The 15,986-nt window shown below is 36.4% G+C and overlaps 1 protein-coding gene across 6 annotated transcripts in view; it reads left to right on the top strand.

Moving 5' to 3' along the window:
* The window catches only part of LMO3 (LIM domain only 3), a 63,558-nt gene extending 55,512 nt beyond the window's left edge, over nucleotides 1-8,046 (top strand). For all 6 annotated transcript variants that reach the window (XM_043882304.1, XM_043882303.1, XM_043882305.1 and 3 more), the window contains one exon: nucleotides 5,156-8,046. In XM_043882304.1, coding sequence (XP_043738239.1) covers nucleotides 5,156-5,261 — 106 coding nt within the window. In that variant the 3' untranslated portion in view covers nucleotides 5,262-8,046. The remainder of the gene's footprint in view (nucleotides 1-5,155) is intronic.
* The last annotated feature ends 7,940 nt before the right edge of the window (nucleotides 8,047-15,986 follow it).

The raw sequence follows: 15,986 nt of genomic DNA, 5'->3' as shown, positions 1-15,986 counted from the left end.
TGTTTCAAGGTGGGTATTTTCTTTGCTGACTGTGGTGGTGATTTAGTCGCTAAGTCACATCCGACTCTAGCGACCCCATGGACTGCAGCCTGCCAGGCTCCTCCTGTCCATGGGTGAAAGTCGCTCAGTCGTGTCCGACTCTTTGTGACCCCATAGACTATACAGTCCATGAAATTCTCCAAGCCAGAATACTGGAGTGGGTAGCCTTTCCCTTCTCCAGGGGATCTTCCCAACCCAGGGATCGAACCCAGGTCTCCCGCATTGCAAGCAGATTCTTTACCATCTGAGCTACAAGGGAAGCCCCTGTCCACGGCTAAGTGGATATAAATGTGAGTAGATAGAGTGGAGTTAAGTGAGGTAGATATTAAATCATTTATAGCAGGATTTGGGGTATGGGTAGTATAGTTTGGTACAGAGAAGATTGTTTCTGTGTGATGATAACTATGCTGTCATTGGGAAAAGACAGTAAATTTGTTCACAAGTGTACAATGAGTATATAACGTGCACTTCTTATTGAAGTACAGTATCAAAATCTCCATCTTTTAGTAACAGAGGTATGCTAAATAGGATGGTAGAAACGTTGGAGATATGGACTAGATTCCCTTTCTTTCCCAAGTGCTCTGGAAATGGAAATTAATTATAATTGGCAGTCACTCACCTTAGGAAAGTAAGATGACCAAGTTAACCTTTTCATTCTCAGAAAGGATGTTGCAAATGAAGGCTTCCTAGCAGAGGCATTGGATAACCTGTTCAAAACCACTCTAAGCCCCACATTTTACAGGGATTATTTCTTAATTATACTTATTGTCTGTACTTTTCTAGTATCTAAGACCATATGAATTTAACTAGAGTTACTCCAAAATACCGGGAAATTAGTTCTATGATTAATTCTTAAACTTTAAGATTAGATGGTTTAATAAACTGATTGGGCATCTTTTTACTCCTTAACATATTAGGGATGGCAGAGACTGGTGGGCTGCCGTCTATGGGGTCACACAGAGTTGGACACGACTGAAGCGACTTAGCAGCAGCAGCAACATATTTTTTAATGATGTCAGAATTAATTGAACTGACTGTATCACAAGCAGTTATGATTAAATTATAAAAAAGAATATCAGTTTATTTTCAATAATTTTAGCCTGACCTGTTAATATACATATATTCAACATCCTCTGGCCATCACTATTTTTATAATGTTTTTCTGCAAATGCTAAATCGCATCAGGATCTGGTTATAGAACACTGGAAATTAGCCTTTCTCACAAAATCACAGTTGTAGATCATTTTGTTAGATGTCTGATATCTGTGTTGCTGTTTCTCTAATTTTGTCATGTTTGTGTATAGAACATTTTAAAGGAGGATATCAGCTCTTGTTGCAAAGCAATCATAATCGGCTCCTAACCAAAGCTTTCAAGGCTGTTTTGTTTAAGTTTTATGTGTGTGACATTCCTCACCTGTGTTCTGTTTCATTTTGACCTTTAAATATAAATTGATACACACATAAAATGTACTTTATCCAGTCAACAACATATTAGTAACAACATATTTCAGGAAGGAATATTTTAGATGTATTCCATTTATATCTCACTGAATGATAAGCACTCTTTTTTAAAAGTTATGTAAAAGAGGAGTAATAATACAAAAAACCTGTTTAACTTCGTACCCTCCTTCTTTCCTGCCTCCAGGTAAAAGCATAGGTCTTTTTCTAAATTGCTTTCAGTCATCTATTTGCTTTTTTTTTAAGTTGAACTATAGTTGATTTACAAAGTTGTGTTAATTTCTGCTGTACGGCAGAGTAATTCAGATACACACACACACACACATTCTTTCTTGTATTTTTCTATTATGGCTTATCACAATATGTTGAGTATAGTTCCCTGTGCTATACAGTAGAGCCTTGTTGTTTATCTGTTCTATATATAATAGTTTGCATCTACTAACCCCAAACTTCCAACCCATCCCTGCCCTACCCTTCTCCTCCTTGGCAACCATAAGTCCATACTCTATTATTCTGTTTCTCTTTTGTAGATAAGTTTATTGGGTCATAGTTTAGATCCCATGTGTAAGTGATATCATATGATGTTTGTCTGTCTTTGCCTGACTTAAGTCACTTAGTTTGATAATCTCTAGGTCCCTCCATGTTGCTGAAAATGGCATTATGTCATTCTTCTTTATGGCTGAGGAGTATTCCAGAGAGAAGAGAGAGTGTGTGTGTGTGTGCACGTACCATATCTTCTTTATCCATTCCTCTGTTGATGGACATTGAAGTGTTTTCCATATCTTGCCTATTGTGAATAATAAAAGCTTGAATCTTGAATCCAAAGAGATCAGGGTGCTTTTTATTCCTCTACCATACATGTTCTAGCTATGGAACGTTGAGCAGGTTTTAAAAAATTCTGGAGAAGGTGTTAGGTTTTTCATCTGAAAAGGACAATGTTAATAAATTGGTTAGATTTAAGGAATAAATGCAATGACTATATCTATATACATATTCAGCCTTAGCACATGGTAAGTACTTTATCAGGGGTGTTTATTTTAATTACCTACATTCCAAACATTGAGGGAAGGCTTTACACCTACATTTCTACTCTTTACTACCAACTTAACAAAAGTTACTGATGTTGAAGACAAAAATCCTGAAGTTTCATTTTTAATATTGTGAGTAGAAGGTTGGGATTTGAACTCAATTCATTGCAAATGTCTCTCTGCCTTTAATATACTTCTTATTTTAACATTCCTACGGAGCTGGTGATGGACAGGGAGGCCTGGCAGGCTGCTGTCCATGGGGTCGCAAAGAGTTGGACACAACTGAGCAACTGAACTGAACCATTCATTGATGTAACTGTTTTATCTTACCCATAGAGAAATGACTCAGACAAAGTATGAAATACATCCTACATCTTGTGTTGGGTAGATGAGAACCACAGCACTCGGTACCAAATCCCCAGGCTCTTGGTTCAGTGCTTTTGTTGATATAATTACTCTGACTTTATTAATCTACAAATAAAATTACCTATATTTCAAGGCCCCCGAAGGTAAAAATGGCATGACACAACATGGCAAAACAAAATTTTTTAAAAATGACATTTTTATTTGACAGCAAATAGAATTTGGAGGCTGATTTTAAAAATTAAAGCATAATTTTAGACAGTATGGAGTTGAAGAAGTACTTCTAGTTTAGTTGGTTTTCAGGAAAAGAGAAGATTCAATAACATCAGCTGGAACACAAGAATATTTTATTAAAATTATTTTTGATGTGATAGTTTATTAGTTTGTTAGTCAATTTGAATTAATTTCATTATTAATATAAAGTGAAAAATTTGAATGGTAATCAAATGTATTCTGCGTGTTATTTTATATAATCTCACATAAAAGATAAGTATCTAATTTGCCTATTTAAGCCTGCCCAACAAAAGAAATATTTCCTTTTATTCAACATATCCTAATGATCAGGATAATCTACAAAAACGGGTTTATCCAAACACCACTTTTTAAGCACAATATTTCATGTTTATAGTTTGCAACTAATAAAAAGAAGATATACTTGAAGTCCAGACTTGAATGTCCATTGTATCCAATAGCCTTGACCACAAACAACTGCAGGATTTGAAGATCAGGGCATAGTCTGTACTTTCAATCAGCATCATCAGCAGGCAGCAATCCTGGGGAAAAAAGAGTAAATTCCACAAATAAACAGACCAATCTTCCTTTAAGAGGAAAGCTAATTCTTTTCAATCTACTTTTTTTATTACACTATTTTCCCCTCTATCTACTTAGCTAGAATAAGGATAAATTTCCAAAGCTACCCAGTTGGAAAATAAATAGGTTCACTGTTTGTCTAGCATTCCAATCTTTGCAAATGTAAATCAGCCCAACTGCTCCTCATTTAAACCTTCAACTTCACAAAACATTAAAGTGTGGCTTTCACGACACAATTTAATCTATCCACTAAGATTTCTGCCTGAACATCATTTGAAATTGACTATCTGATAAAGGGAGACCACTATCAAAGGTCAGTGAGGTCAACTTGTATAATTACAAGTAGTTTTACTGGGTCAACTCTACCAGACACTGCTGTTTGAAGGTTAAATTGTTACAATTAAAAATATATACAGATCTCCCCAGAGTTACTTTATTGTTAAATGTACCGGAAACAGCATAGGCATTTATTTCTGACCTTAATTGTGTCCAAATTGTCACCACTGGGAAATTATACAAACAGAGCACTTATTAAAAACATTACTATCTTGCACATTAAACAATGCTTTATAGAATAAAATTCATAATTAGCTACTAGAAACTAGTTTATTTATCACATCAGTATTAAGAAGTTCATCAGGTTACTCCTTTAGGTTTAATTGGAAGTACTCTAAGAAGTCCACTTACTATTTCATAGTTAGTGAACTTGCCACAAACAAAGCCCCATGGCCCAGCATCTAAGTCTGACGCTAAAACAGCTTTCAGTTCAGAACAATCACTTCCAAATTACCAGAATTTAATCACATTTTAATAACAGGGAATAAAAGGAAGCTTTAAATGAGAAACTCTAAAATTGGCTCTTCCCTAATCATTTGATTCATTTTAATGTTTTTACTTTTTTTTAATAAAGTGGATAAATGGGCAGTGATGAAAGCTTCCATAATCACTGCCATGAAATATTATCATTGTTTCTTTTATGTGCGTTAGTTGCCTAGTCGTGTCCGACTCTTTGCGACCCCATATACTGTAGCCCACGAGGCTCCTCTGTCTGTGGGATTCTCCAGGCAAGAATACTGGAGTGGGTAGCCATTCTCTTCTCCAGGGTATCTTCCTGATCCAGGGATTCAAACCCAGGTCTCCTGTATTAATGAGTGTAAATACAGGTTAGTTCTTTTTTTCTTTCCAATGTATGTGAAAAAACTATAATCTTTGCTGCTCAAGGTGTTTTCCTCAATGTTCTTATGATTTTTATGTATAAACGTGGGATCTCAAATTTTGTGTACAGTGTTTTATTAAATGACCTGGATGGTTTAATTTTGACTTAAAGGCAACTTTCTAAGCCAAACTTTCAAACTCAGGGAATTACCATATGAAATGATGATTAGGAAAATAAATCTTCAAAATTAGAGATCTGAATGAAGTCATCTTAACCATTTTATTTTTATAAATATTTTCAGATTTTGTGTTGGAGACAAATTTTTCCTTAAGAATAACATGATCCTTTGCCAGACGGACTACGAGGAAGGTTTAATGAAAGAAGGTTATGCACCCCAGGTTCGCTGATCTATCAACATCACCCCATTAAGAATACAAAGCACTACATTCTTTTATCCTTTTTGCTCCACGTGTATATAAGAATTGACACGGGAACCAACTGAATAGCGTAGATATAGGAAGGCAGGATGGTTATATGGAATAAAAGGCGGACTGCATCTGTATGTAGTGAAATTGCCCCAGTTCAGAGTTGAATGTTTATTATTAAAGAAAAATGTAATGTACATATTGCTGGATTTTTTTGCTTGCTATTCGTTTTTTTGTGTCACTTGGCATGAGATGTTTATTTTGGACTATTGTATATAATGTATTGTAATATTTGAAGCACAAATGTAATACAGTTTTATTGTGTTACCATTTGTGTTCTGTTTGCTTCTTTGTATTGTTGCATTTAGTACAATCAGTGTTTAAACTTACTGTATATTTATGCTTTCTGTATCTACCAGCTATTTTAAATGAGCTGTAACTTTCTAGTAAAGAATTGAAGATCAAATCTCACTAATGATACGTATAGATTAAACAAGTCTATCATCATTAAAAATACAGAAAAAGAAAGACACACAAAGCATTTTAGCAACATCCACTATTATTGCCGCTATGATTTAGAGTCTTTATCAGTGTTCTCATTTATAACCCCCTATTTTCAGGGGGTTAAAGATCAGCTTTAAAATAATGCATAAAAATTTCATCTTAAAGCACTTTCATTTTTTACCAACGTGAAAAGTGCCATTTTTAGAATAACTTTAAAGCTTAACAGTTATCCTTTTAATATCCTTTTTTGTGCTCTTTACCTAGTCAGTGGTTTTGTTTTGCTTCCTTCAGCGCCATTCACCCCTTATGTGAACTAGTGCCTTTGGGTATCATTTAAAAATTTTCCAAAGGGTTACTTTAAAAAAGTGTTACTGCAATTATGAGATAATCTTAAAATGATAAATTTCTTGTGCAAATTTTGCCCAGACCTCTCCATAAGAGCTAAGGGTATAATAACATTATGGCTTGAAGCATTTCTGGCACTAAAAGGTTTTGAGTGTGAATCTACTGAAATCATGATAATGCACATTGAAGCTATGATGATATTTGAGGATTGAAGTCACTTTTGATCAGAGCAACATAGTGCTCACAGAATCTTCTAGAAGAAGAGAAACAAAGGGATTGATAAAAAGCTGAGAACTGGTGATTATATATTTTTCTGTATTTACCTGCCTCTTATTTTAATGTTCCAAAGTGAACACTTTCAAAGTTTGATGTGTCTTACTCTTCGTTGCTTTCTCTGAGTAATTACCCATTCAGAATTGATCACACTTAGGCTGAAATCTGTCATTCCATTTTTGAAAGGTGAAAAATTATTCCCTTACCTACATGATAGCTGATAAAGAAGAAAGCTTTCTAGAAAGAAAAATTATGGAGACTGATTATTTAAATTACAATTAAGGAAATAAAGATGAGACTGTGTTCCCTTCTTCTGGGTTGTTCACACTTTGCTTCTTTGCTTCTGCTCCCTGTATTCAAACTATTCAACAGACCTAATTCCACAACAGACACAATGAAGCATATTTTACTAGAGCAAATTTTAGTGCTGTGGGCTTTCTCTCTTATTTTTCATTGATCACCTGTATAGGAAACAATATTTCCCAGTGTTACTTGCATCCTTTCTTTGTCCTGCTGAATATGCACTGCAGATGAAAATTAAATGTGATACCTGAATTCTTGATTTGGGGCCAAAACATTAAACTGAAAATAACTCTGGTGTGGATTTGAGTTGTTTTAAAACAAAGCTTTACTATGAACATGCATGTGGATCTGGATATTGCCTCTCATTTTTAAGAAGATGGTACTGTGAAAAGTGAATGGTATGTATTTTTACAAAGGATTCATGGTTAAGAGTGTTCAAGTCACGTGTCTTCCAAATTTGAGATATCCCCCAGAGATGTTTCAAAAATAGCAGTATGTGGTCCACAAAATTATTGTTTTAGCCTTAGAAACTTATATTTGTTTCATGAAAAGACTTGCATAGCCAAAACCAAAAAAACAAAACTGAACAAATGGGAGGGAGGTGGGGGAGATATGTGGGGAGTGGTTTTCCTAAAGCAGCCCTCCTAGTCCCCATTAAGAGTTGTTTGAAATTCATGTGAATGTAAAATTCGAATTGTCGGTATCTTTTTGCAAATGATCTTTTTTATATTTAAATACTTTTGCATATGTTTATCAATATGTCAAAATACTTGTAAATTAGGCACAAACGTCTCTCAGCTTCTTGAAGCTGTTCCATTATTCCTGCCACCCAAAAACCAAACTAGGTTTTTACTGCCTTTCCTTTTGCTTAATCCTTTGGGAATTCATTCTTATGCTTTTTCTACAAACAAAATGACTCACCTGGATTAAAGATTAAGGCCTTAATCTCCTTAGATTATCTTTAATCTCCATAAAATGGTGGAACAAGATAGAAATAGGCCATCTGACAGCTAATTGCCTGAAAATAGTAGCATTTTTGACCTGAAGTACTAAGTTTATTGTCTTGACTCCTCAGAGTCCCTAAACTGTTGTCAACTTTCCTCTTTGTGTTGTGTGACCCTGACGTCATTTAGCTTATTGTCTGAAAGCTCCAGTAGGACACCTCCAGTGGAGCTTTGCTTTCTTCAAGCAGCGGAAGCTGCCTACATGCATCTCATGTAGGCTGCCTGTGATGAAGGACCAGGCTCCTCCATCCACCAGAGTGCTGGCTGAGTTGAAAAGCTGACCTGTGTTTGTAATTTCACTTCCATCTTGCTTAATAAATATCTGCTGGCTTCTTTCATTCACTTTTTTATATTTGGATTTATGTTTTTAATAAAAGGGGCATTACACTATTCGATTGCACTTAATTGGCAAAAATCTAAGATGATATCTAGAAAGCATAGTATGCAAAAGGAAAAAAAGTGTCTAAGAACATTTACTTTCAAAAGGTATTAACAGGTCAGAAGTAGAAAAAAGTACCCCAAATGCTTTCTCCAAATGTTATATGCAGGATCTCCAATCTAGGTAGTTTATTGCTATTTACTTCTGTGGGGAAAATAAAACTGTCAAAATGAAGGTAGCAATTGGTGGGTATAATTTTGTACGTTTATACAAATTTTAAATGATCTTTCTGAAAGCAACCATGTTGCTCTTGTCAGACTAAATTTCAGATTTCCTCACTCCTGCATAATGAATTAAAACACAAAACCCAACTAAATCCTACCTCTTCAAGGAAGAAATGTTTTACCTTCACTGAACCAGGGTGCTGAAAATTACATCTATAGTCAAACACACCATTCGCAAGTGGTTTCCTTTTAACTCTCACTTGAGGCAAACTACTCTCTGATTAGTCATTTAAACAATTTCGTAGAAATGATACAGGCCAAACATATTTAGTGTTCACTTAACTAAGTTGGGAAAGCAATCTGCATGTTTATTGTAATAGACCATTAACGCCTAGTACAGTTTTAGCAAAAGCCCTTTGATTATTACTTTTTCTTTAAAAATGCCATTACAGATACTTCCTAAGTGTGATTTTAATGCAAGGCAAGGTAAATGGAAGCAGAGCCATTTTTTCACGTGACATTAATTGAGTACCTACTATGTGACAGGTCTTGCCCTGGGTCCTCAACCTCCTGAGGGTTGCCTTAGGATACTTCCTACATCTGATCACCTTAGGGAGTCTTTGCACTGATTTGCTCTTATCTCAAACCTAGGAGCAGTGAGCACACAAAAGCACATACCATCTTCTACCTAGTCAGCATGTCATTGATATGAAAGCCCCAGAAAATATCTCAAGTAATCAATGTGTTCAGAGAATTATTTCACACAAATTACTCATTAACTCAATAGCACATAATAAAAAAGAACATCAATTAATTAGTGAGTCACCCTCAGATCACTATGATGACAATAGCGCTCTGTTGAAACAGCCATTATAAATGGAGCTGCCTCCATTCATTGTTTGCAATTGGCCTATTATTTGACTGAAACTAGGGTCATATTTAACACATGGCTGTAGGTAATTGTGTGATTAGTATCATAAATGAAGAATTCTGAAAGTCTGCTACAAATAAAACGATTTACATCATTGAAAAAAAATCAAGAAAAATCTCATTTTTTGCTGTAGCTTCTTTCGAAGCTAAGTTACTGGAAGAGTATCATTACCTTTCTAAAAAGTATATTTTTATATTTACAATCAAGATGTAAAACTTACATGTTAAACACTATGTGGATTAGCTACTAAAACACAAGTACAGTTTTACAATATTTTAGAATACACATAATGTCAGAAAACTTTCACAACCACTAGATTATGCATGATCAGTTTTGAAACATTTAGCAACCCTCTCCCCGCCCTCCGAAAAAAAGGGCATTTTTGCTTTTGGTGACCCAGCTTGGGAAGGGTGTGTGGGGACTGGCATTAATAGGGAACAAGATTAAAAGAAAAGCCAAATATTACAAACAAAGTCACCAACTAAAGTTTTCCAACTATCATAGTAAATGCCATTTCATTAAGCTTATAGAATAATTATAACAGTTCCCTTAGGTAAGAAAGAAACATCTGTTGGCAACACATAGCAGGTGTTAACAATTACACATACTGAAATTTTTAAAAATGTTGTTAATTAAAAGAATTCTGTTTCCTGAAAAAGAAATTCAAAGATATTCCTGTTTGGAGCGTGCCAATCACATAATGTTCAACATTGTAAAGCCCAAGTCCTCTTGGATCAGATAGGTTTCGTGTTTGGTTCAGATCATTGCAATCAAAAGTGAGTTAGAATTCATTGCACTTTTTACACAATGGGTATTGTGGGCTGAGGAGCTGAATACTCATGAATCGGCATAGCAGATATTTTGGCTTTATTGGCAAGGTGGTCATCATTAACTATACCAAATTTAATGGACACAGTACAAAGAAAAACAGGAGCAAGAGGCCTTCAGGTAATAGATGATACAAATCTTTTTTAACCCTGCTTCTGCAAAAGACTTTGAATCACATAAAAGAAAACAGTCCATTTTTAACACACAATATTATGTGCCTCATTATCAGTAGTGTCTAATAATAGCTAACACTCAACACTTAAGGGCTTCCACAGTAGCTCAAGCAATAAAGAATCAACCTACAATGCAGGAGACAGGAGCCATGGGTTTGATCCCCAGGTTGGAAAGATCCCCTGGAAAAGGAAAAGGCAACCCACTCCAGTATTCTTGTCTGGAAAATCCTATGGACAGAGGAACCTGGTGTGTTACAGTTCATGGGGTTGCAAAGAATCGGACTTAACTGAACACACACACACACACACACATGCCTACTAAACATGGCATGTATTGGGTTTTCATTACATGTAAACTCCCTCACATCATAGGTTCTATTTATCCTTATTTTGCAGATTTTAAATGAAAGTAAACATTACTTGTCCAAAGTCACACACTAAATAGATTTAAATATAAGGTTTCAGACTAGAGCTTAACCACTGCACTGTTTCAGAGTGTTTTCATTCTTGTTACTATTATTTTGTCATTGTCATCATCATCACTATTATTATATTCTAGCCAAAAACTAGAAGTAATCTGTGCTTGAGGAAAAATTCCAAACATTTCAGAGTGAATGCCATCTTTAAAGATGAAAATTGGAAACAAAAATGACCTGTTCAGTTCAGTCGCTCAGCCGTGTCCGACTCTTTGCAACCCCATGAACCGCCGCACATGAGGCCTCCCTATGTTTTCCTAAAAGCAATCCACTTAGTAGCTCCTTCTTTCAACCTTTAAGGAATTTATTTGAAGCTGCCAAGCTAGGAATAATAGAGGATCCCTAGTAGAGGAGTACTGTGTCAGAAACAAGAGGCAGTCACCATAGACTAGAGAGCATTAGTAGAAACCTTCAATTTTCTGCATCAGGATGAAGATGCTGTGATGAGGTGAGGCTAGACTGCTCTCAGAAGTCAAAACATTGAAAGCGTGTTACCTGTATTTGATGTTTTATAACTTACTTCCATAAGATGACATGTAACAAACTGAAAGTCAGAAGAGCAATCTGTGGCAAACAGTGTTTCCACTGGGCTAAAATATACAAGGTATCCGGGATGTTTGGTCCAGATCAGTGGCCAAATAATTAGGGAATTCTCTAGTCTCAGATTTACAGTGGCAAACAAGTTTGAAACCACAGTAGGCAAAGTCCACGCGTGCTCAGTTGTGTCCGACTCTGCAACATCATGCTCTGTAGCCTACCAGGCTCTTCCGTCCATGTATTTCCATGGCAAGAATACTGAAGTGGGTTGCCATTTCCTTCTCCAGGGGATCTTCTCAATCCAGGGATCAAACCCTAGACTCTTGTGTCAGCAGGCGATTCTTTACCACAAGTGCTACCTGGGAAGCCCAGTGGACAAAGCAGCTATCCTTAACATAGACTAGAGCCAAAGTAGCTATCATGAACACAGACTAGAACCAAATGCAGTTAGCCAAGGGCAGCATCCTCGTTTGACCACAGAAAGATCCCCGAGACTTTCTTCCTTCCATTGCTTCAACTGCTTACTACTATTACCACGGCCACTTCCATACATTGGGATCCTTCCAAACATAAATCATTCCAGATTAAGTGGTCGCAGTGGGAATTTCCATCCTGCAAGCAGCTCCTGTATTTTCAATATATAATTAGTACTTAATCAGAAAAGCTTAGAGCTGTGATGATTAGGGAGAAAAGTGGTCAAACACAATTGCATAAACAACATGTAATTCCTCAACTTAGGAAGCACAGTGGAAGCCCCAGGAATTTTTAATTTCGTGAGACCTTGGGTTAAATTCCACGTGACTCACTAAAATATCCAAAAATCATAAAACTCTCACAGCCCAAGTTTGGTGGAGCTGGAAGTTTGTCTCAAAGTCAATCTTGACCTATAATTCCTATATTATTCTTAGAGAATCCTCAATTTGGTATGAATAATATCAGGAGCTCAGTGAAAACACAGAAACTACATCTGCAGCAGTTATTGATATATGAGAATAAGATATGGGAGAAAAACTGAAAATGGAATAAAACTTACATGGAAAGAGCCAGGAAACTTTGTAAAGAAAAGAAAACAAATCACACACCTTCCATGTGTGTAGCACCATATTAGGCCTTTCTAAACTTTTGTGCTGGAGAAACTTCGGTGCATAAAATATAATGTTCACTGCTATTTCTTATTTGTTTAATGCTCAATTTACTAAACATACCACTCTAACAAATGCAATTTCTTTAAACATTTGTACACCATTTAAACAGCTAATAAGCCAAAACTTGTAAACTTAATAAATCAAACCCAGCCATTTAAACATTGATTAGAATCTTAGTCAAATTCTTCTGAACATTTCAATAAAATGTCATCTAGTAAGCTTCAATTCTTTAAAACCAGACATTCTCACAAGTCAAAATTTCTTTTAAAAAAATTTAAAGCTGTAAAAAAAAAATTAACATTTCTATATTTTGCTTCATATCTTTCTAAGGAGTAAATCCTTTTAAAATTAGAGAATTTGGAGGACTTCCCTGGTGGTTCTGTGGTTAAGACTCTGGGCAGTCTTCCTCTGCAGGGATTCCTGGTCAAAGAATTAAGATTCCTCATGCCACACAGCCAATTAAAAAAAAAAAAAAAATAGAGAATTTTGTCTCAACTAGGTGAGGTTATAGAATCTGTGGTTTTGACTCTCTGAAACTTGTTTAGGGCACGAGAATGAACTGCTTTGATCTAAATGATTCAAATTTGAGTCAGTGACATCAACTGGCCAATAATTTAATTGCCATGATTTTCTTTTACATCAATGGAACTCTTCAAAGTCTAAGTCTTTCACCTAGGTTATAATTTCCCACAACTCAATGCTTTTCCTAAATTGATATGTGCTGACATTATTGAAAGCTTAGGTCTGCCATTTTAATATCTTATTATAAGCTATAGGATCAGTTAGAGATTTTTATCTCCTAAGAAGTAAGGAATTGAATCAATCCAGTCAAATTTCCTATTAGGACACATGGCTAATCCTCTTTCTTGCACAAATTATTGGAGCTTCTTTTGAACTGATTATAATGCCTCACTACCTATGTTGATTAGTACTTTGTGTTCTTGGTATGATTTCACTTACAACTCTCTACATTTAATCTCTACTCAGAAAACAAACAAATACGAATTGACACTGTATACATTCAGGAGAAACAGGCCACTTTATTTAACTTTATAAAACTGTGTACCATTTTATCTAACTGTTCAATACTGTAACTGTTATGTGTACTTGACATTTTTTTCCCTATTTGAGTACAGTTGTAGACCCATGCTTTCATAGACTCAGATGCATTGCAGGTGGATTTAGCAGTAGGTTATGTTTCAACTATTTGTGTGTTGTGTATGTGTAGTTCTTACTGTAGGTGTCAATCAAAAACGTTTGTCTTGAAAGATACTATCTTAGAAACTCAGAAAGCCAAAAATAAAGAGCTTGAGAGAAAAGGCAGAGTGTAATACAACAAGGTGAGCAAAGGTGAACTGTTCCAGAAATGGGTACTCAACCTGAAAATTGCAGCAGTCAAACAGAGGCTGTGTAAAAGCAGAGGCAGAAGAAATCATTTTAGAAGGAGGGTATCAGGACGACATTAGCTGGACATTGAAAAGAAGAGAGTAAAGAAACAGAAGGGGAACTCAAGAGCTGATACCGTGACTTAACCACCCACATCTGCAAGAGTTGACCTCACTCTTCACTGAGGATATTTAACAAGACGCATTGGTGCTATACTGTCATCATTGGGTTTCTGCACACCTTGATTAATTTTTAGGTAAACCTTGTTATTCTTTATCTCAAAACACAATTTGCTTAGTCCCAATTAACCCTAATTTTTCCATGGTGATGGTGGTTGGCCACTGGAAAATTCTTAAAGAGATGGGAATACCAGACCACCTGACCTGCCTCTTGAGAAACCTGTTTGCAGGTCAAGAAGCAACAGTTAGAAGTGGACATGGAACAACAGACTGGTTCGAAATAGGAAAAGGAGTATATCAAGGCTGTATATTGTCACCCTGCTTATTTAACTTATATGCAGAGTATATCATCAGAAACGCTAGGCTGGATGAAGCACAAGCTGGAATCAAGATGGCCAGGAGAAATATCAATAACCTCAGATATGCAGATGATACCACCCTTATGGCAGAAAGTGAAGAAGAACTAAAGAGCCTCTTGATCAAAGTGAAAGAAGAGACTGAAAAAGTTGGCTTAAAGCTCAACATTCAGAAAACTAAGATCATGGTCATTGGTTCCATCAGTTCATGGGAAATAGATGGGGAAACAGTGGAAACAGTGGCAGGCTTTATTTTGGGGGGCTCCAAAATCACTGCAGATGGTGATTGCAGCCATGGAATTAAAAGACGCTTACTCCTTGGAAGGAAAGTTATGACCAACCTAGATAGCATATTAAAAAGCAGAGACATTACTTTGCCAACAAAGGTCTGTCTAGTCAAGTCTATGGTTTTTCCAATAGTCATGTACGGATCTAAGAGTTGGACTATAAAGAAAGCTGAATGTCGAAGAATTGATGCTTTTGAACTGTGGTGTAGGAGAAGACGCTTGAGAGTCCCTTGGACTACAGGGAGATCCAGCCAGTCCATCCTAGAGGAGATCAGTCCTGAGTGTTCATTGGAACGACTGATGTTGAAGCTGAAACTCCAATACTATGGCCCCCCGATGCGAAGAGCTGACTCATTTGAAAAGACCCTGATGCTGGGCAAGATTGAGGGCAGGAGGAGAAGGGGACGACAGAGGATGAGATGGTTGGATGGCATCACAGACTCAATGGACATGGGTTTGAGTCAACTCCGGGAGTTGGTGATGGGCAGGGAGGCCTGGTGTGCTGCGGTCCATGGGGTCACAAAGACTCGGACATGACTGAGCAACTGAACTGGACCAAACTGACTCCCTGAAAAGTACAGAGGGGACTAGGGAGAGACAAGAGGGGAAGTTGATAGTTCTTTCAGACAAGAGAACTTTGTAAAAAAAAGAAAAAAGAAACAATCAAAAACAAAACAAGGAAAGAGATAAGCACCTAAGCAGCATAATAGCTATTGGGGAATAAAAGTGTGGACACAATACAAAAGAGACAAATTGTACCAAACATGACAGTTGGCTAAATGTAAAAGGAACAAGGAGGAAAGGTCAAATATGACTCTTAAGATGTGGGGATTTTTTACCCTAAATTATTATAGCTAACATAGCAAACAGACCTTTAAAAGAGAGAATAAGAAATGTATCCTGTTTGATGATGCTCTGGATGTAAGGAACATGATATCTCATGCATCTCAAGTAGAGAGTTATAGTCCTGCTTCAAAAATTCTTTGGGCTTCTAAAGGAAAAATTAAACATAGGGCTATCGGTCAGTAGGGCTATTAAAATTAAACATAGGGCTATCATTCTTGTTGGTGTCCACATACTTCTTCATTCTTACTTCTTTCATTTCTCCTTCATTCTTACTAACACCATAAGAAGCAGTGATGTGTCAAAGCACACACTTCCATTTCACAGCTTCTTTGGCACCTGGGGTCATTTGATACCATTCTGGATCATAGGATGCAAAAATGAGTCACTGGGAGATTTGGGGGCAATGTTTGCCTTTCCTGATCCTAACACCTCTTCTTCCTCTCTACTGGTCCCTTCTTCCTGCCTGGAATGTAAGTGGAAGCTTGCAGAACAAATCCCAGTGGGAGATTGAACTGGAACTGTCCAACTTAC

The sequence above is a fragment of the Cervus elaphus genome, chromosome 22, assembly GCF_910594005.1.
Source record: "Cervus elaphus chromosome 22, mCerEla1.1, whole genome shotgun sequence".
Classification (NCBI taxonomy): domain Eukaryota; kingdom Metazoa; phylum Chordata; class Mammalia; order Artiodactyla; family Cervidae; genus Cervus; species Cervus elaphus.
This window is presented reverse-complemented; position numbering and strand designations above follow the sequence as displayed.